The sequence below is a fragment of the Vombatus ursinus genome, unplaced genomic scaffold, assembly GCF_900497805.2.
Source record: "Vombatus ursinus unplaced genomic scaffold, bare-nosed wombat genome assembly UNPS02014825.1, whole genome shotgun sequence".
In the NCBI taxonomy this organism is placed as follows: domain Eukaryota; kingdom Metazoa; phylum Chordata; class Mammalia; order Diprotodontia; family Vombatidae; genus Vombatus; species Vombatus ursinus.
The window spans coordinates 7,501,656-7,522,103 of record NW_020954603.1 but is presented as its reverse complement, the minus strand read 5'-3'; the positions used below and the strand labels follow the sequence as shown (position 1 = coordinate 7,522,103).

The window sequence follows — 20,448 nt, the reverse complement described above, 5'->3', positions numbered from 1 at the left end:
ACACACACACACACACACACACACACACACACACACACACACACACTCTCAGCCTCTGGGTGTGTTTTTGTGTGTGTGTGCCTGCTTGGTGGGCAGGAGCCTGACAAACAGGAGCGGGGTGAGGGGGACAGGGGCTAGAGCCTACAGGGATCAGGGAGTCGGCCTGCCCTGACCCCCACGGCCTCCAGTCTTGTTTCTGTAGGACCGCTGCTGACGGCCCTCACTTGGCTGAGCCGGTCCCGCACGTTCCCAAGCCTGTCAGTTGACGCTCGTCCCCTGTCCTCTGCACGTCCTTTACGTGTGTGTCTGCATGGCTGTCTGCCTCTGGCTGGGAGCTCCCAAGGGCAGGGACAGGGACGGTGCCCTGGGGCTGTCCAGGGTCCTGGCATCTGGTCTTGGGGATGGCTGTAGCAAACGTCTGCCACGCCTCCAGGGACAAGCACCGGCAGGGCCCAGCCTCCATTAGCTCCTGCTCAGCTCGACATGGCCCAGCAGTAGGGAGGGGGCGGGCACAGAGGTCTCCCCACAGCCGCTGGTATGCAGCCCCCTCGGCTGGAGGTCATGAACAGGGGCCTCCTTCCAGCCCTCCCTGTCCGTGGGCCTGGTGGGACCCCACTGGTGTGAGGACAGGAGATCAGGAGTAGGCTTAGCAGCACGGGGATGAGAAGCAGCCTCTGGAGACACCCCGGGGACCCCGCTGGAGGCATTTTGGGATGGTGGATATTGGAGGGACCAATCCTGGGCAGGTCTCCCTTTGTTCCTGAGGCTGGAGCTCCAGTGGGGACGATGGGAGAGAAGTCTGAGGTCGGGGTGTTACAGGAGCACAGGAGTCCTGATCCAAAGGGGGAGATAGGTGCAGAGCCCTCCCCAAGTCTCTGGGGGGGTCAGCCAGGCCGTGGTCCTTGTGTGTTCTGCAGGGAATCAGAATGACCTCCCAAGGAGTCGTGGGGGCCCAGCTGGCCAGCCTGATCCTCTGACATTGTCTCTCACCTTAACCCACTGCTAATGACTTGCGAATATTGATGGAAAAGGGAAGGGCAGAGTTGGGGAGGGAGGAGACAGGGGGGTCAGGAGGCAAAGAGACCGAAATGAAGTTGAGTTATCTCCCATCTGGAGCTGAGCTCCTAATCCTCCAGCCCTGAGGAATCCAATGAAGCCCCTTATCTGCCCTGTCAATCACTGGCCCGTGTGCGCGCACACGCGTGGCACACACACAAACACGCACATGTGAGCACGCTCCCCGCCTCCCCGGCCCATTATTCCTCTAGCAGGAGAGTCAGGAGCCGGGGAGCGAGGGCCGGGTCCTGCCAGATGGATGCAATTTGCATAATATCAGCGGTAGAGGCTGCAAGATCAACAGGGGTCAGGGCGCTGACATCGGCGCACAGTCTATCTGTGAGCGCTAATTTGGCCGGCATTGATCTGTCTTGCTGATTTCTTTGTCATTTACGTCGGCGATGGTTTGACAGGAGATACAGAGAGAGACAAGGGGAGGCCGGCGGGGGCCGGGGGGGGAGCAGAGAAACAAAGATTGTAGTTACCAATGCCTTTAACGCAGACAAAAAGAGGAGCTCTGCCTGAGGATGCCGCGCAGGCCACTCAGGACCCAGCGGCTGCTAATTACCCCAGTGCTCAGAGTCCCTCGGGGTCCCCGGTGCCAAGGCCGGAGAGGTGTCTGGGGGGGTCGTGCCTGCAGCCCTCCTGCCCCTGCCCAGGCTGCTTCCTGAGAAGCCCCTCCCAGGGGAGACGCAGTCGAGGGGTGCACTCGTTAAGCCGTGACCTTGTTCATTTCCTCTCCTCTGTGGGGCCCCCCCACTTCCTTCTTCCCTCATCTCCCTGGGCCTCAGTGATCAAGCTGCTTTTCTCCCAATCCTGGCCCCCACCACAAAACCATCATGAAAGGAAACTGAGGCCTGCGGCCTGGGAGGCCCGCAGGCAGGGGGCCCAAAGGCTCTCCCATCCCTCAGAGAGAGCTGTCCTGTCCTACCGTCTTCTCTGAGGACCCGCTTCTGGGGGGCTGGCCTGCTGCAGGATTCGGGAAGCCCCAGTTCTGCCAATGACCACCTGTGGGGCCTTGGACAAGCCAGCTGACCCTTCCGGTCCTCAGTTTCCTCATCTGTTGGCCCACCTTCTGTTTGGTCTTTAAACCTTTCACAATCTGATGAGCATCTCCCCACCCATCGTATACACATGTACTAGTCCGTGGTTCCACCAGGCTTTGTCCTTCCTGCTGTTCCCCACACTACATCTCTATCTCCCACCTCCGGACCTTTGCTCCACTCATTCCCCAGGACTGGAATATATGTGCTCCATTAGAAGGCATGGATACAGGGACTGTCTGACTTTTGTTTCTGGGTCCCCAGTGCCTGGCACACAACAGGATGTTGACTGACTGACCGGCCCGAAGGCTCCCACCCCTACTCCCCTCCTTCCTTCTGGCCTCTGCTCCATAGCCTTGGGCCCCCCAGACTGGGGCACCACTCTGGGGAACGGGACCTCCCTCCCTCCCAGCAATCCCATGGGCTTTCCCTGGTGCAGACCCCTTCCTCGGGGGTCCAGACTGCTCTTTCTCTGCGGCCTTCTCTTCTGGCCAGGTCCAGGGAGGGGGCCAGCTGAGCAGCGGCTGGCCGGGCCGGTCCGTCTTTCTTTGTCTCCCTCCTTCCTTTGTCAGCGGCAGGAGAGAGCCGAGATTCTTGCTCGGAGCCTGCATGATCAGAAAGGACCCCCTGCTGGCCAGCCAAAGGAGGGGGGGGGGGCAGCGGGCAAGGACATGGAGGAGACCGGACAGACGCAGGCAGGCTTTGGTGTACACTAATCCCCTGGCCCGAGGCCCTTCAGAGGGACCTGGAAAACTTCAAGGAATGGAGGCAAAGGCATCCTTCGACAGAGAGCCTCATTATCCCGCTCCCCCCATGCGGGCGGGCGGGCACAGGCGGGCAGGCAGGCAGGGAGGGAGGGACTGCCGTGTGCACAGAAAAGGCTGTCACTGTCCTTTCTTCCTTTGGGTAAAAGCCCATCTCCCTGAGCCTGCCCGCCCCCGTTCCAGGCTGACACCTCTCAAGGCTGCTAATTAGATCCCTGTTGCCTCTCTAATGCACTCTGACAAGAGCCCTCACACGGGCCAGCTGGGTCTTGGCACTGCCTCTCTGGTGTGGACACAGGGTGCCCCAGCGCATGGTCCCAACCCTTCCAGGGTCCAGGGTCCAGGGCCACACTGGGTGTGGCTTCTGGCTGCACCCACCTCCTCTGGGAAGGGAACAGAGAAGCCTCTGGGGTGCCCTGCCTCCCATTCCTCCCCTGGACGTTAGCCATACCAAACCTGGCCCAAATCATCCTCTGGTCCCTCTGGGAACCTCCTCATGGCAAAGGAGAGGGGCCATCTGAAGGACAGGCCTCTGTAGCAGACGAGACCGCCAAGGCTCCCCTGGCTGAGCCTCAGGCTGGAAGCGATGCAGAGGTGTCTGGACCGAGCCCCACCTGAGGAGGACTCCCCAGCAAGGGGGGACCCACTGTGGCTTCAGGGCAAGGGGGCCACAGGCCACGGTTAGGCAGGTGTTTTAGATCTGACTCCGCACCCTCAGTCAACCAGCTGAAAAGCAATGATCAACTGCTTACTATAGGCCAGGCCTGATGCTGGGGAGAGAGAGAGAAAGCCATCCCTGCCCTCAAGGAGCTTATGCTCCTTTCTCGAGAAAGATGTGTGTATGTACACACACAAACACAACATACAGCCTGTTGATACAGAGCTTTAAGGTTTGCAAAAATGTATTCTATCTCATCGGACAATGAGATCCTCATAACAACCCTGACAGGAAGGTGCTATTATGATCCCCATTTTACATATGACAAAACTGAGGCACAGTGAAGTTAAGGGGCTTGCCCAACAACATACAGGTGGTAAATCTCTAGGCTAGATTAGAATCCAGGTCTTTCTGACTCCTGGCACAGTGAAGAGAGGAGAGAGTTGGACCTGACCTGGAGTCAAGAAGGCTTGAATTCAGATCCTGCCAGGTGACCCTGGGCAAGTGTCTGCTCAGTGTTCTCAACTGGAAAATGGTGATTATAAAGGGTAGTTGAGAATAAAATGAGATCATATTCATGAAGTGTTTGGCACGGCACCTGGCACACAGAAGGCACTAGTTATTATTATCCATCATTGTCCACCACATCATATTATCCCTTCAAGTAAGCTACGCCCACATGCATGCAAGTGCACACGTGTGCTCCCACACACGCACACACTATGTACAACATACATACTAGATCATTGGGTGCCAAGCCAGAGGTGGAATGCTGACTGAGGGAGAGCCGGAAAGTCAGTCTGGCTTCAACAGAGAATGCATGAACACTAAAGAAAGCTGGCACTCCCCACATTCAGAAGGTTTGCCCAATGCTTTACAAGTACAATCTTAACAGATGCTTCAACAGTTCTGGTAGGGACGTGACTACCCCCATTTCATAGATGAAGAAACTGAGGCTAGTCACACAGCTAATAAGCGTCTGAATCCAGATTTGAACTCAGACCTTCCTGACTCCAGGTCCTGCGTTCTTTCCATTATGCTACCTAGATGCCAATGAAGATATTATTATTTATAATAAATTATTATTACGTTATATGATATTTTTATAAGGTGTAATAAGCCTGGAAAGGTAGGTTATGGCCATGTTGTAAGGGGCTTTAGGAGGTGACAGAGAGCCACTGGAGTTTCTTGAGGGTGTGGCAGTGGTGTGGGTGGCATGGTCTGACTTTCACTTTAGGAAAATCACTTTGGAAGCTGTGAGGCAGATGGACTGGAGAGGGGAGACTGGAGGCAGGGAGCCCAATGAAGATTCTTCCAATAATCCGGGTGAGGGGCAGCTAGGTGGCACAGTGGAAAGAGCACTGGCCCTGAAGTCAGGAGGACCTGAGTTCAAATCCAGCCTCAGACCAAACACTTGACACTTACTAGCTGTGTGACTCTGGGCAAGTCACTTAACCCCAATTGCCTAAAAACAAAACAAAAAAAACAAAACCAAAATAATCCAGGTGAGAGGGAATGGGTGGGGGCCAAGTGCAGAGAAGGGGACAATCAGAGAGAGGCAGAGATTCAACTGAAAGGCCTTGCCAACTGAGTGGAAATGTAGAGTTAGGAAGGCGGCGTCAAGGATGCCTTTGGAGCTTTGAACTGGGTGACTGGGAGGATGGCTGGCCTTTCTACAGAAATAAGAGAGCAGGGAAGAGGTGTAGGGTTTATGGGAAAGACGCTAAGTTCTATTTGGACAGGCTGGGCCTGAGATGCCTACTGGATGTCCAGTTCAAGATGTCTAACAACCAGGTAGCTGGTGATGGAGGACCGGAGCTCTAAGGTTGTGAAGAATCTTGGGCTGGATCCAGAGGTATGGGAAACCTCTGCAGGGAGAAGGCCATGGAATATAAAGGAAGCCCAGGAAAGAGGTTTGGGGGGATGCCTCCATTCAGGGGCTAGAGAGTGTCTGATGAGCCAGCAAAGGCAACAAGGGGACGCAAGACAGGAAGGGCCAAGGGCAGAGGCACAAAAACCCAGGAGGGTCGCTAGGTAGCAGGCGCTGGGGGTACAGTGGATGGCGTGTTGGACTTGGGGTGAGGCAGTGTCTTCGGGAAGGGCTGTTTCAGCTGACCGATCAGGGTGCAAGCCAGACTCAAGAAGGAGGAGGAGAGGAAGTGGAGGCCATGATTGTGGACAACTTTATCTTTTCAAATTTGCCTGTGAAAGTGGGAATGAAGGTCATTAGCTTGAGGGGATTAGGGGATTATTTTTTTTAAGGATGGTGGAAACTTGGGGCATATTTGTAGCAGAGAATGAGAAGGCCAACGATTTAAGTTCAGAGGGTAGGGACGATTGTGGGGGTGACTGCCAAAAGATGGGAGTCCTAAACTACTCTAGTAGAAGCCTCATTCCAAGCTGACAGTGCATTTTGTGGCCACAGTTTTTGGTTCTTGCCTTTCCACCAATTCCAATTCCTAATTGTGTGGCCCACCAGGAGAGTGTGAGAGACATCCTGGCATTTAGGGATGCCCGGTACGTCTACAGCATTCTACAAGAGGGAGTGCAGCTAGGCAGAGGTGCCTAGGCTCTTAGGAATCCTCACACCTTACACAACCTTTCCTCAATGTTGCCCCATGGCTAAACAAAGGCTGAGAGGACAAGGAAGGCCAATCTAGCCATGGTAATGGTCATACTGCCGTCTCTTGATTCAGTTTTTGTAACTACCCGGTTTTTACCAAGCCCTTTTAGGGTCCCACTGTAAATGATGCCTAGACAGTCAGAAGAGTTCCTGCTACATCCTGGGGAGCCATGCAGACGGGCAATCTTGGGGGCAGTAGGAGGACATGATACATCAGTGAATGAGCCAGGGACAAAGAATTCAGTTTAAAGTATTCCACAGTGGTGCTGGAAGTTAAACAGGATCCTGGGATCATGGGATTAGAGCTGGTAGGAAGCCACACTATAGGTCACTGAAGCCAGTACTCTTGTCCAGAGAGGACCCCAGCGAGGCCTGCTCAAGGCCATACAGGAAACACCTCTGTATTCTCTGAAGCTAAACCCAGCGTTCATTCTACTGCCGAAGGGAAGACTCAGAGTTGGCTTTATGGAAGGAGCTGGACTTGGAGGGAGCAAGGAGGCCAAAGCAGGAGCTGAGGGGCCCCTTTGGGCAGAAAGTCATCCTCTGGTTTCTAACCCAGAGTCAGAGAGTGACAACTGCCTTTTTTAGCTAGGCTCCCAAAGACTCTTGGGCTGTGTCCAGAAATGGAGGATTCCTCTAAGGACAGAGACCGAGGACTGCATGGTTGGTCCTGACTTCCTGTCTCTGTGGGGGGGACCATTCTGGTCCCTCTCCCTTCCTCCTTCCTGCAGCCTCTCCAGGGTCCTATTCTCCAGCTCTGGAAGTCTCTCTCCTACCGCACCCACAGCTCAGTGGCACAGCCTCCCTGGTCTTCCTGCCCTGCACTATTTCCCAGCCGTGAGTGTTCTCATTGACCATGCCTGCGACTCTCCCTCCTCAGCTCAGCTTCCTGTCTTCCACAGGAAGCCTTTCCCAATCCCTCTTCACGCGAGCGCCTTCCCGCTACCAACCCTGTCTGTGGCTCCTCTGTCCTCAGTTGTTTGCTTGTTGGCTCTCCCACCACACTGGGAGCCCCTGGGGAGTAGGGACAGTCTTTGCCTTCGTATCCGCAGTCCCAGCACCGTGCCTGGCGCACAGTAGGCACTTACTGCTCTTCCTGGAACCAGTCTTCATCCCCTTTTGTCGTTCCTGCCTTTATCATTTACCTAATGCACAGACAGGTGTGGCCAGGTCAGAGGCCCCTTTGCCTTGGCCCTGCATTCAAGGCCTTCCATGAGCTCCTCCCATTCTACATCTCTCCCTCGTGCCCTTTCGCAGCTCGGCTCCCTACACCCCAGCCAGGTGAGGCGTCTCACTTCCTCTGCTCAGGTCAGGCCCTTGTCTGTCTCTACTCTGGGCCAGGTCCTACCCCCGCTGGACAAGAGGAGGCCCAGGGGAGGGGTCTGCCGTCAGGACTGCAAACCAAGGCAGCTCAGCTGGGTGCCGAGGGTTCATCAGAACCTGGCCGCTAGGTGGCTGCCCACCCCCCTCCCTGGCATGGTAGCTCCTTGAGCAGTTCATTAGAATTGTGTCACCAAGTACATATGCCTGAGTGGACAGTGACGGGCGATGACCCCTGACCCAAGGACCGGGAGACAGTCCCCATCAAACTCCCACAGTGAGACCCTTTTAACACGCACAGTGAACTCAGCGCATGGAGAGTTGGAGCTCATTAAAACTGCCGACTCTGTGAGCACGCCATTAACCTCGCTGCTCCAAACTCATGCCTCGCCATCTCCTCTTCTTCCTGGTCTAATTAGCGCCCCAAGCTAGCCCCCTCCCACCCCCAGCACCCTCTCCTCCAGAGATGGGGCGGGAGCGGCCACTGACCCTCTCAATGGGTGAGGTGTCCCTCCTGGACCTTGGGGGACAAGGAGATGTGGGCAGGGCCAGGTCCTAGGCAGTCTATTTGGAGGACCCCATTAATGGGCATCGTGGTCCCAGGTTCCTAAACCCCAGATGGGGGCACCAAGGGCCTTTTAGTGGGAAACTAGGGCTAGTGGCTGAGCCTAATGAGGCAGCCATTAGTGGCATCATGTGGGAGGGGGGAGGAAGGGGAAGTGGTGGGCACAGGGCAGGCCAGGGACATTAAGAGAAGCTACGCCTCAGGCACCACAGGGGGGGGAGGCAGGAGTACCCTGCTTGGGACCCTTCTCCTGCTGGAGATGCCAAGAGAAAGGGTGCAGGCCTACATGCTATGCCCGACTGCCCATGTAGCACCCCATGCTGCCACAAGCTGGTGGAGATGAGGAGGGAAGGAGGCAAGCAGATGGGCACTAGCCAGATGGACTGAAGAAGTCGAGGAGAAGAATGACAGAATCAGAAGGAGCCCAGAGGGTGCTGAGCGGCACCTGCCTGAGAAGCCCCCGCACAATGCAGTGGACGAATGAGTGGCTGTCCAGCTGCTACTCTAGACCTCTGCAGTGAGGATGTCACTGTCTCCAGAAGCAGCCCATTTTGTTCTGGCCAGCTGTGATGGGCAGGAGCTCTTTCTTTTAACCACCTGAAATGGGCCTCTGCCACCTCAGCCCCTGCCACCAGTTGTGTCTCTGGGCCACAGAGAACAAGACTTAGCCCCCTCCCGAATGACAGCCCTCCAGGTGGCCCACGTGGGCCCCTGACCTTCGCCTTCTCCACACCAAGCACCTCCAGTGCCTTTTCATATGGCCTGGTCACCAGGCCCTGCCCAGAACTGAACCCCAGGGCCCAGAAATGCTCTGACCAACACCCCCAGAGCCCGGCCAGACTTCTGGATACCCTGGGGCACAGAGATCCACTTCTTATTGCTTGCCTTCCTCAGTACATCCCCTGCCACTGATACTCTGCCTGAGCTCACTCCCTAATGGCTAGCCCAGGCCTACCTCCTCTTCTCACCATCCCTGTGATAGGGAGACCCTGGCTGGAGAACAACCCAGCCCCCCACCGAAGACCCCCTTCTGCTGGCTTTTCCATTTGCTTTCTGTCCTGTTCCTGCCCCACCCCAGATCTGCCAACCCTTCCCCCTGTGCCCTCTGACCTCGCACTCTCTAACGAACAAAGTCTCTTTCATTCATTAGACCTCTTTCCCTTTTGCTCCATTCACCTTCCGTCCTTCCGTAAGATCTGATTGTCCTCTCTGGCCTCTCTGGCTGCATCTTCCCTCATGCCCCCTACTCACTGGTCAATGGTGGGAGAGTGAGGACACTCCTTGTTCCCCACTGCATGGTGCTGGAGTCAGAAAGACCTGAATCCAAATCCAGCCTTAGACACTTACTGGCTGTGTGACCTGGGAAAGTCACTTCTGTATGGTGTGAGGGAGGACATGATGGATGCCCCTCCCACCTTCTCCCCCCCAGGCCTCATAGCATGGCATCTGAATGGGGTTCTATCCATCCACAGAGACCTTCTGCCCCATCTGCCATCATGCCCACAATGGCCCTGGGTGTAGGTGCCACTATCCCCATGTTACAGGCAAGGAAACTGAGATCGGTTCAGTGGTACACAGTCCAGGAAGAGTCAGAGACAGGGCTTGAGCTCAAGTCCCCCCAGCCCCAATTCCAGTGAACTGTCCCTCACCCCAGCTGCTCTCCTCTGAGAGGCAGAAGGGAGGAAGGAGACAGCCCAGGCACGGGGGACACACAGCTCAGGCTTATGGCGGAGAGAGTGCTGTGTTCAGGGGCCACCCACCAGCCTGGCTAGTTGGGGAACAAGCAGTGTGGTGAGGGCCCAGGCACTGGGCACACCCCCAGGCCCTGCCTTCCTCATCCACGGGGATACTCCCTCAAATACCCTCACTTGCCCATTTCTCAATCTACTTAGTTCACATAATTCACTCACTCCATCTCCCCAAGAACTCTGAAATGCCTTCATCCGATCGTAATTGTCTATTATTCAATCTTTAGGTTTCACATTTCCCGTCTGCCTCAGTTTCCTCAACTGTAAAACACCCCCTACCTCACAGAGTGCTTTTGAGGACCAAATCAGATGATAAGTGTAAAGCCTGACGCACAGTAGATACTACATTCGCCCCCATTCATCATGAGCGCTCTTTCTCCTCCTCCACACCTCTTCACCCATCATCCTTCTCCTTGCCAAGGCCATATCTCTCCTGGTGCCCTTGGCCCCCCAGGCCCGCCCCGGTCCACTCCAGAAGTTCGCCCTCTCCTCCTGCACCCATGGTGACCCTTCCCTTGCTCTCCTTCACTTTCCTGCTCTCCCCTGGCTCTTTTCCTGCTGCCTCCAAGCATGAGGAGGGCCCAGAGTCCTTGACCTGGAGTCAGGGACTATTGGTTTCCTGTTGTCTTTCTATCCTAAGAAGCCCAACACGGTACCTGGCACATAGTAAACACGTGAATGCCTTGTTTGTTTTTTGTTGTTGCTTTTTGGTGAGGAAATCAGGGTTAGGTGACTTGCCCAGGGACACACAGCTGTTAAATGTCAAGTGTCTGAGGCTGTATTTGAACTCGGATCCTCCTGACTCCAGGGCTTTTTCATCCGATGTTTTGACTTCAATCTTCCCTTTCACAGCCAGATCCCCCCAGATTCATCTTTACCCCCCTGCTTCTGCCTTCTCTTCTCTTACTTACACCTGAGCTCTGGCTTCATTCCAATGAAACTGCTCTCCAGGGTCCCCAGTACTGTAGCTGCTCAATCCAATAGCCTTTTCTTAGGCCTCCTCCTGCCTGGCCTCTACTAGAGGCCTTCTAGAGAAGACTCCCCGGGCATAGTCTGACTCCTGACTGCATCACTCTTCTATCCAGAAGCCTTCAATGTGTCCCCATCACCCAGCCAGCCTTTCTAAGCATGTTATAGAGAACAGCCCTCCACACACTATATTCCAGCCCCCAGACTCTCTATGCCCCCTTCCCATCTCCACGCCCCAAACGCCCTCCCTCCTCACTGCCCCCTCTCAGAGTTTTCCGCTTCTTTCAAGGCTCAGCTCAGGTGTTTTTCTCCATCCATCCCCCTCTCCCTAGGCCTTCCAGATGTGCCTGGCTATTAGCAGACTCTCTCTTGCTCCCTCCCTCCAGCCATCTTTTATTCATTCAGGAGCGCAGGCTTCGAGCTGGGGGTGGGGGGACAAGGCTCAGAGAGGGGATCATCAGATCCTCCTCCCTCGTTTACAAGAAATGAAGACCCAGAGACTTGAAGGGACATCCCCAAGGTCAGAGCCAGAACGTGAACCCAAGCCGTCTGGCTCCCAACTCCAGGATTTTCCCCACTGTACTTCTGTATAGGCTGTCTCTCCTTCAGTGGAGTGTCAGCTCCCTGAAGGCAGGGCCTGCTGGTGGGTGGCCCCTGAACACAGCACTCTCTCCCCCACGAGCCTGAGCTGTGTGTCACTCACGCCTGGGCTTGTCTCCTTCCTCCCCTCTGCCTCTCAGAGGAGAGCAGCTGGGGTGGGGGGCAGTTCGCTGGAACTGGGGCTGAGGGGACTTGAGCTCAGCCCAAGGGCCATGGATAGAGTGGACAGAGTGGACAGTGTGGAGAGAGTGAGACCGGAACAGGACTCTGGAAAGCTATACCTGCCCCTCAGGAGCCTTAGTGAGTTATCCACCCAGCTCAGCCCTGGTTCTTATTAACTTCTAATTGTCAGAATGGCAGAAAAGAACCCAGGAGTCAGAGTGGACGAGCTAGGTGCCACAGTGGATAGAACATCTTCCTGAATTCAAATCTGGCCTCAGACACTTCCTAGCTATGTGACCCTGAGCAAGTCACTTCACCCTGTTTGCCTCAGTTTCCTCATCTGTAAGATGAGCTAGAGAAGGAAAGAGCAAACCACTCCAGTATCTTTGCCAAGAAAATCCCAAATAGGGTCACAAAGAGTAGGACCCAACTGAAAGACGACTAAACAACAAAAACATAATGGACCACAAACCTAATAGAGAATTCTTCCCCTCTCTCTTGTATTCCTGGCCTTAGGGAAAGAGATGTGGGAGTCCTGATTAAGGCCCCACTGCTGGGATGGCCAGTGTCCTTGTCAGGTGGAAAACACAGCTAGGTGCTGGGTAAGGGGGCAGAGTACCCCTTGGTGGGCACAGTGACTTGGAGACAGGAAGACCCTATGTTCAATGCTGCCTCACTTACCAGCTGTGGGATCGTTTACCTCTTTCAGCCTCAGTTTGCTCATCTACAAAGTGGGGATAAACTCCATCTCTACACCATGCTGCCTCCACTCTGGCCAACTCTCCACCTAAAGATGCCTTGGACCCCATCCTGGGTTTCCAGGCTCTAATGAATGAGCCTCCCTGTGAGCTGCCCATGTCCAGCACCCCTCTCCATCCAGGTCAGCTCCCCTTTATGAGCTAGGAGAGCTCCCTGAGGGCAGCGACCGTCTTGCTTGCTTATATTTGCACCCCCAGTACTTAGCACGGAGCCTGGCATACAGCAAGTGCTTAAGCAGTATTTTATTCAGGCAGCTAGGTGGCGCCATGGAGACTGCAAAGCTGGGCTGGGACACTTGTGAGCTGAGAGGCTCTGGGCAAGTGGCTTAGCTCATTTCAGCCTCAGTGTCCTCAAATGTAAAATGGAGAGCATAACAGCATCCTTCTTTCCTTCCCTCCCTCCTTCCTTCCTCTTTCCTTTCTTCCTGTTTTCCTTTGCTCCCTCCTTCCTTTCTCTTTCTTTCCCTTCCTCCTTCCTTTCTTCTCTCCTTCCTTCTCTTCCCTTCCTTCCTCTTTCCTTTCTTCCCTTGCTCCCTCCTCTCTTTCCTTCCTTCTTTCCCACTGTCCCGACCCCACCCACATAGCAAGGTCCATCTCGAATCTCACCCACCACAAAGCCTTTTCAGATGGTGACAGATCATAATTGACCCCATCTTCTGCTGATGCTTCTGACCTTGGACCTGTGTATCTGGGAGAGCCTCATCTCATGCTCACACAGGACAAAGACCCTGCTCCTGCCCTCACCGGAGAGCGGAGAGGGCCCGGGGCACAGCCTGTGTGCACGTGTCAGCATACCCACCTGTGTATGGTCAAGGACACGAGGCCCTGAATTTCAGGGAGAATGCGGAGGGGCTCTCTCACCCCCTGCTAAGCACAGCTGCCCCCCACACCCCTCCACATCTGAGGACCACGTTCTCATGCCGCCACCGCCGTCAATAATGCAGCCAGAGTCATCGCTCAGAAGGACCTTACTAATTAAAAGCTGGTGAGGTTTAAATAATTCATCTCCTTAACTCGTATCGATCCCAGAGTTTAGTGGCCAGAGCCTTGAAACAATATTAAACAGCTCCCTTCAGGAGCAGAGCTGGCAGCAGTTTCTCCAAGGAGGTCTCCCCCAGCCCCCCTCCCCGGAGCAGGGACGCAAGGCAGCAGGCAGTGAGAGGGGGCGTGGGGGCTCCCTATAACGCTGTCACCCCAGCTCTCAGAGCGAGTCCACTGACCCTTAGCCCCAACCCGAAGGCCTTGGAAACCTGAGCACAATCTTGAGCACCACAGGGTCCCAAGCCTCCGTCAGAAGAGGCAATTGATCCATCCCTGAGGAAGGTGATCCAGGGAGGTACGGAGCTCCCTGTGATGCCCAAAAGACCCGCAGCAGGAGAGACAGGGCTGGAGGGTAGGAGGAGGGGAAAGGGGGAGCGGTGGAGGAAAGGGACGGGGCGAGGCAGCAGAGACTGACCGATGCCGCTGTGAGGCCGTCCTATGTGCTGAAGGCTGAGGCCTTTGTTCATATCTAGCAGTCCATTCTTGGGCCAGCTGCCCATGGCAAAGCTGTAGGCCTGGAAGAGAGGAAGAGGCTGGTTAAGGAGGCACAGACCCCCCCCCACCCCGGAGGTCTTCCACACCCACTCCGCCCCCCCTTCCTTCTCCAGAGGTGCTCACAAGGGCCCCCCTTTGTCCCCACCCCTCAGCCAGGGCCCAAATCAGTCAGGGGGAGGACAGTGTCAGGGGTGCAGCAGGGAAAAGATGGGCCTGGGGCCCAACAGTCCTGCCAGTCTGTGAGCCAAGCTTGGCTCTCAGGCTATGTAGGGCCCACATAATTAATAGTAATTAATAGCACATGAGGTGGGTCCTGGAGGGAGGTGATTAGCAATTACAACTCCTAATTAAGTCAATGCCTAATTCCCAGCCCTCCTGCTGTGTACACAGCCCTTTCCCCCCTCCTCTTCTCTTTCTCTCTCAAGCTGAGCAGGTCCGATGCCTCCTGGCCCCTCCTTCCCCGGTACTTAGGGCAAGCCCCATGGCAGGAGGGAGACCCACAGCTTCAGGAGGGCATAGCTGGAGGGGGAGCACAGCTGGGGTCTCCCAAGGTGGGCCCCAGAAAATTCCAAAGAAACTGCTGGGGCCTGGGGAATGGTGGGCTCTTCCAGTGGGTCCTGCAGACCCACAACTATACCCACTGGCCCCTCCCAACCTGAGGGCCAGTGTCTGTGTTCACAGGACATAGGGCCGAAAGCTCACAGCTGGGCTCCTCCCCTCCCTGGCAAACAGGGGGTATCTGATAAATGCCGGCTGAGCTGGCACATCATCTGTGATAGGACTGCGAGATCTTCAGAGGGGAGCTCACAGTATGAAAGGAGGGGCAAAGCAGAAGCATAGGTCTGGGGGCTCTGCACTTTTGGCAGGGGATGGAGAGCTGGGCCTTGAAGGGAAGGAATGGCATTACAGGCAAGGGGGACAGCTTGAACAAAGGTGTAGAGACAGGAAAAGCTCTGGGCATGAGCAAGCTAGGAAGGGGGCGGGAAGGGGACCTCTAAGGAAAAAAGTAGAAGGTGAAGGTGTGGCTAGCCTGGAGGACCCTGAATGTCAGGCTGAGGTTCCTGGGCCTGACCTGGGCTCCCCCGATGGGCAGTGTCTCTCATTCTTTTTTGGGGGTAGGATGGTGGAGGGAATAAGCATTTATATAGCACCTACCATGTGCCACTGTGCTAAGGTGCTTTTTACAATATGATCTGATTTGATCTTCACAACAGCCCTACAAGCAGGCGCTATGATGTAACTAAGGCAGACAGATGTTAAGTGACATGCCCAGGGTCACACAGCTAGGAAGTGTCTGAGGCTGGATTTGAACTCAGGTCTTCCTGTCTCCAGTCTGGTGCACTAATCACTGTACCGCCAACTGGCTCTAAGTCTCGTCTCCTTCTGGGAGATCTCAGAGGCCTCAGCCTAGTGTCCCAGAGCCCCCATGTGCACTGTCCTACCTGCCAGGAATCAAGGTCATCAGTCAGGTCTTTGGACTACCTGAGAAAATTACCTAAGCAGCCCCCGTATGTGTGTGTGTGTGTGTATGTGTGTGGGGGTGTGTGTGTGTGTGTGTGTGTGTAGGGGGGGGGGTTGTCTCTGCTCCCTGATGAAGGTCAAGTGCACACTTATGCATATTCAAAGCCCACTGCCCATCGATCTGCTGTTAATTGTTTTTCCTGGGTTGGGGAAGGAAGTGCCAGGGGCATCGATCTGCTCCCCCCAGCCCCCCAGCTCCTCTCTCCCTTCTTCCTACACCTCCTAGATCCTCATGGGGGGTCTGGGGGCAGGAGAGGGGAGGGAGGCACCTCTTCCCAGCCCTCCACCAGGGTCTGCAGGGGGCACTAACCCTGCTCAGCTTCAAGTTGCTGACTAGATCCCCCCCCCCACCCCATCAGGAGAGATGCTCTGGTGTTTAATATTTAAAGGGAGCCTTTAATCTTTAAACAGCAAAGTTCGGCTCCTGACTGTTAACTCAGCACTGAGGGGGAGGAGAGGAGGTTAGAGGGTCTTCTCTGGGGCTACGAGGGTCACAGTGAGCCCTGAGCAGCAGGCACACTGAAGGGCTCCCCACGGCAGGGGAACAGCAGCAATGGCCCCAGTGTGGGAGCTCGGGGCCCATGCCAGCCTCCCCCATCCCTTCCAGTGAGCAGGGCTTGTGGCCACTTCCCTGAGGGTTGGGGGCAGTCCTTTCAGACCAGCAGAGGAGCAAAGCAGTGAGCCTGGGTGGAGGCTGGCATGGGCCAACAAGGACCAAAGCAGAGGCGCTGAAGCATCAGCAAGGGAGGAGAGTCCTGGCCCCGAGGCTTTCAAGGAGGAGGGGGCCCTATAATCTAGTCAGGGCAGGGGGGCCCGAAACCCTGGGAGAGGGCGTTCAAGGGACCCTTCCAGAGAAAGAAACTGAGGCTTGAGAGGTACAGGCTCCTGCCCAAGGTCACCCACTAGGAGTAGTGATAATAAAAGCAGTAATAGCTCATACTGATTTCGACGGGACTTTGAGGTTGGCAAAGTGTTTTCCCAGCTTCTCTTGTGTGACCCATCCAACAAGCCTAAGAGTCTGAGGTGGGACTGGAATCTCAGTCTCCCTGACCCCAGGCCTCAGAGCTCTCTATATCATGGCCCTGGGTCCCCCCATCCTCTGCCCCAGGGTCTGGGGGGGGCAGGCAGAACTTGGAGCTGGGGGCGAGGCTAGCATGACTTCATGTGGTCCACAGCAGTCTCCACAGTGGCACGGGCTACATGGACTTGCTTAGCAGACAGGGCTGGGTCAGGCCAAGCTAATGTGGTGGGTTCTGGACCTGGCCTGATAAGGGAGGGGGTCACTTTGCTTGGGGGGTAGGGGGACTGGGCAGCACCCTGCCTTGCATTTGTTTGTCTCCAACGCCAAATTCTTTCATGTTCCCTCCAATCAGGCCTTAGGAATCCTTACAATGGGTGGGTGGGAGGGGAGTAGTCTACCAGGGAGAGCTTCCTGGTCAAAGCCTCCTGCTCAGCCCCCTGCTCCCCCCCAGGAAGGGCACCTAATAACCCCATTTCTGAAGCTTTGGTCTCAGGCCAAGGGTCCTCAGTGGGCCCCCGGCATGGGCAGGCCTGGAGGGCTGGGGTGATCCTGAACTCAGGGTGATCATGTCTCTGGCCAGCTGGCTCTGCTCAGAGCCAAGCAGGGGAGAGAGAAGTGGGGGCCCCCTTCCCAGCTTTCAAGTACTTTAAAATCACTTACAAAGGCAGGATTAAACGATCAGAAATTCCATTTAATAGGACAAATAAAGAAATAACCATCTACTCTATCAGCCCTGAGAAGGCAAGCTGGGTATTTTTTTCCTCTAAAAAGGAAAAAAAGGAAGGAAGGGTGGAAAAAAGAAGGATAATGTGTGTTTACTCAAGCAAAGAAAAAAATATTTAAGTGATGTCGGCGAGAAGATTGCAGTAACTAGTGGAGAATAACATCGTCTGCTTTGCTGTCAAATCACACCCGAATTTCAGTAATAGATTCTCGTCTGACACTCAATTCAATTCGAAGGTGATCCTGCTTTATCCCAACACATCAAATATTAAACACGCGTATTAGCAGGTGCCGAGCCCGCTTCCCAGCTTAGCGCTGGGCGGGCTGCGACGACGCACCCAGCCCCTGCTGGCGGCTCTCTCCCGCCTCTCTGGGGCCTCAATGTTATCTCGACACCTTCATCCCAGGGCTGACAGAGGGACCCTTATCACAGGCGTTTGGGGGGCTGCTGCGGACACAGGGGCTTGGGGCACAGACAACAGCAGATGAGGAGTCCCCTTTATTCCCATTATCATCACTAGATTATCACCAAAGATCCCCCATGCCATGGGACTCAGCTGAAGGAGAGAAGGGGAAAGGGGGAGAGAGGGAGGGAGAAAGAGAGAGAGAGAGAGAGACAGAGAGACAGAGAGAAAGGAAGGGGGAGGGAGGGAGAAGGGAGAAAGAAAGGAGAAGAAAGAGGGAGGCAGGGCGAGGAGGCCCCCGGCCCAGCTCTCTCGTCTGACTGATGTCTTTCAAGAAGGGCAGTCTAGCTTGTCAGAGCCTGGGTGGAGATGAATGGGCACATCTCGGCAGCAGCCCATGGCTGTCATGCTGGGCAGTTTCACATTCCCAGATAAGGCACGGTCACCCAGAGTGTCTGTGACCCAGCCGTGGGTCGGAAGCTGCATGGCCCTCGTGTGCCTGGCCGTCCCTGCTAAGTGCCTCACAGGACGTGTTTGATTTTTACAAACGCCCCTTTCCTCCAGGCCTGTGCTTCCTGGAAGGGTTCAAAACGACATGAACGATGATTCATCTGAACTGCTCTGCATCATAAGGAAAGGGGGGGTGCAACGTGGAAAGAGCATCGGATTGGGACTCCCAGATCCGCACTCTGCCCCTCACTCCCCATGTGATCTTGGATGAGCCCCTCCCCTCACTAAGCCTTAGTTTCCTCATGTGTCAGATGAGAGGGTTGAGCTAAATGATCCGTCTCAGCTCTAACTCTAGGGTCCAAGCCACTAGTAACCCCCTCCCCACTGCCCTGTGCCCCATCCTTCCTCGGGGCCAGAGAAGCTACTGCCTGAGCTCTACCTTCCCACCAATCAGAATGGTCCACAAGTAGAAGGGATGCCTCTATTAACTGACAAGCACTGACTAAGCGTGCCTTACTGAGTGCCTGGCCCTGTGCTGGTCACTGGGGGGCAACCCCTCCTCTCTGGGAGCTAACATACAAATGGGGGAGACCACCTATACAGACATGGATGTACACAGAATTATGAACCAAATGAATACAGGGCAGTTCGGGGTGGGAGGGTACTATCTATCAATCCATCAATCAATCACTGATTTATCAACAAGCACTGATTTATCGCTTACTGCATGCCTAGCCCTATCTAGGTGCTGAGGCACAGGGACAAAACAAAAACTGCCCAGTGCAGCCAAGCCTGGGGCCCAAGAGCACACAGCCATACCTGCTAGAGGCCCAGTGTGGGGTGGGGGGCCTGAAAGTCCAGTGAGAGGGACATCACAGGGACTAGTCTAAGGCTGGGGGCCACGGAGGAGAATTCAGGGTAGCAGGCTTGGCTCCAACTGTGCAGGGCTCTGAAGGTCAGGGTGGAATAGTCCAAGGCTAATGCCCCCTGTCCAGCCCTCAGACACCACAGGGCGACAGAACAAGGTGATGCCAAAGTGGCTGGGAAGCCTGGTCCTTGGCACTGTCCCCCCAGTCCAAGTGAGGGTCTGTCCATTGCCCTCCCTGTATCAAGCAGAAACAAGTCACAGCCATAGCAGCAGCAGGCCATGGCCCACCCTGGCCCTGGGAACAGGGCCTGGATCAGCAGGAGGCAGGCTGAGGCTGGGTGTCAGGAAACCTTCACCATGACAGCCAGCCCCAATGTGGAGTGGGAGGCAGAAGCTGTACGACCATCTGTCTACTGGGCACACTGCAGGGGAGACCAATTCCTGTCTGACTACCCAGAGGCTGGACCCAGTGGCTTTTGGGGTCCCTTCACCTTTGAAATCCTCTAAACTGATGATCTGCGGTTTTGTCCTAGCCAAGGCTAGTGGTCAAGGTGAGGACACCCTGAGATTGCTTGGTTCAGAGTGTCAAAGGCCCCTTCCTAGGCTTGCCTGTGGCACTACCCCCCCCCGGCTCAGCCCAGGCCACCTTCTCCCCACATCCTGCCTAGTTTCCCCTCAGGGTGGCATCTGGGTGGGGAGCCTGTTTAATGAGGGGAGATGGGTGGGGCTGAGGGCACCAGAGAAATGGAAAGGTAGGAGATTTGGATTCCAACCCTGCCTCTGCTCCTTGCTGCCACTGTGACTCTGAGTGGGCCAAATCCCCCCCCGGACCTTCATCTCTTCCTATGTGTTGCAGCAGACCCGGGCTCTTTAGCCCCTGCTCCCACCTGCTGGCCAAAGGTGGGTGGGTGCAGCGCATCTCCCCCCACACACAAACACTTGCCTGACTTGTATCTAGCTTCTAGTCCCACCCCCCTGCTCCCCCCTCCCCCCCGCCTCCCTGCCCCCCAGGTCTCAGTTTAATTTCCGTGCCTGGGCTGGGAAGCAGGTGCCCTGACTCCCTCCCGGGAGCTCCTCGGCCCAAGCCTCTCCCTCCCTGGATGCTGCCCCATTAGTTTAGTGCCCAGCCATCTGCGACGTCGCGGGCAGGCCAGCCCCCAGTGTATCGGGAGCCTTCCATTAGCGCCTTTAATATTCTGACACCTTAGCCCAGCCTGCTATTACATGCAAACACTGATCGCCCTGTGAAATTACATTGCTGGGCCTGCGAAAATGGAATTGTGTATAATCAGGCTGCTCCATGCACTGTCAGCCCCATCACAAGCCCGCGCCGAGCCGGCTTACCCAGGGCTTAGCAGCTGCTCCAAGTGTATTGGGTTTAAGAGATGAAGTAGCCCTCAGCGGCAGCTTCTCTGCGAGGGGGGGGGAGAGGTTGAGGAGGCAGCCCTGCCTGAGGCCCACTGGGCTCCCCTTGCTCTCAGGCCCTTACCCAAGACAAAGACGGACCTGGCAGCTTCTCCGACGGGGCACCCAGGCGCCCAGAGAAGGGGCCAATGTCTTCGTGTATCACTGAAGAATAAAGCCTGGGTGATGGAATCCCAAGGCAGAAGGCCCAAAGGGACCTAGGATTGACTGCTAAGAGGTGGGCCTGAGCTTCAG

The 20,448-nt window shown here is 55.5% G+C and overlaps 1 protein-coding gene across 2 annotated transcripts in view; it reads right to left on the bottom strand.

Moving 5' to 3' along the window:
* The window catches only part of ERI3 (ERI1 exoribonuclease family member 3), a 194,888-nt gene that overhangs the window by 26,687 nt on the left and 147,753 nt on the right, over window positions 1–20,448 (bottom strand). For both annotated transcript variants that reach the window (XM_027837918.1, XM_027837917.1), the window contains one exon: window positions 13,723–13,822. In XM_027837918.1, the coding sequence (XP_027693719.1) occupies window positions 13,723–13,822 (100 nt within the window). The remainder of the gene's footprint in view (window positions 1–13,722; window positions 13,823–20,448) is intronic.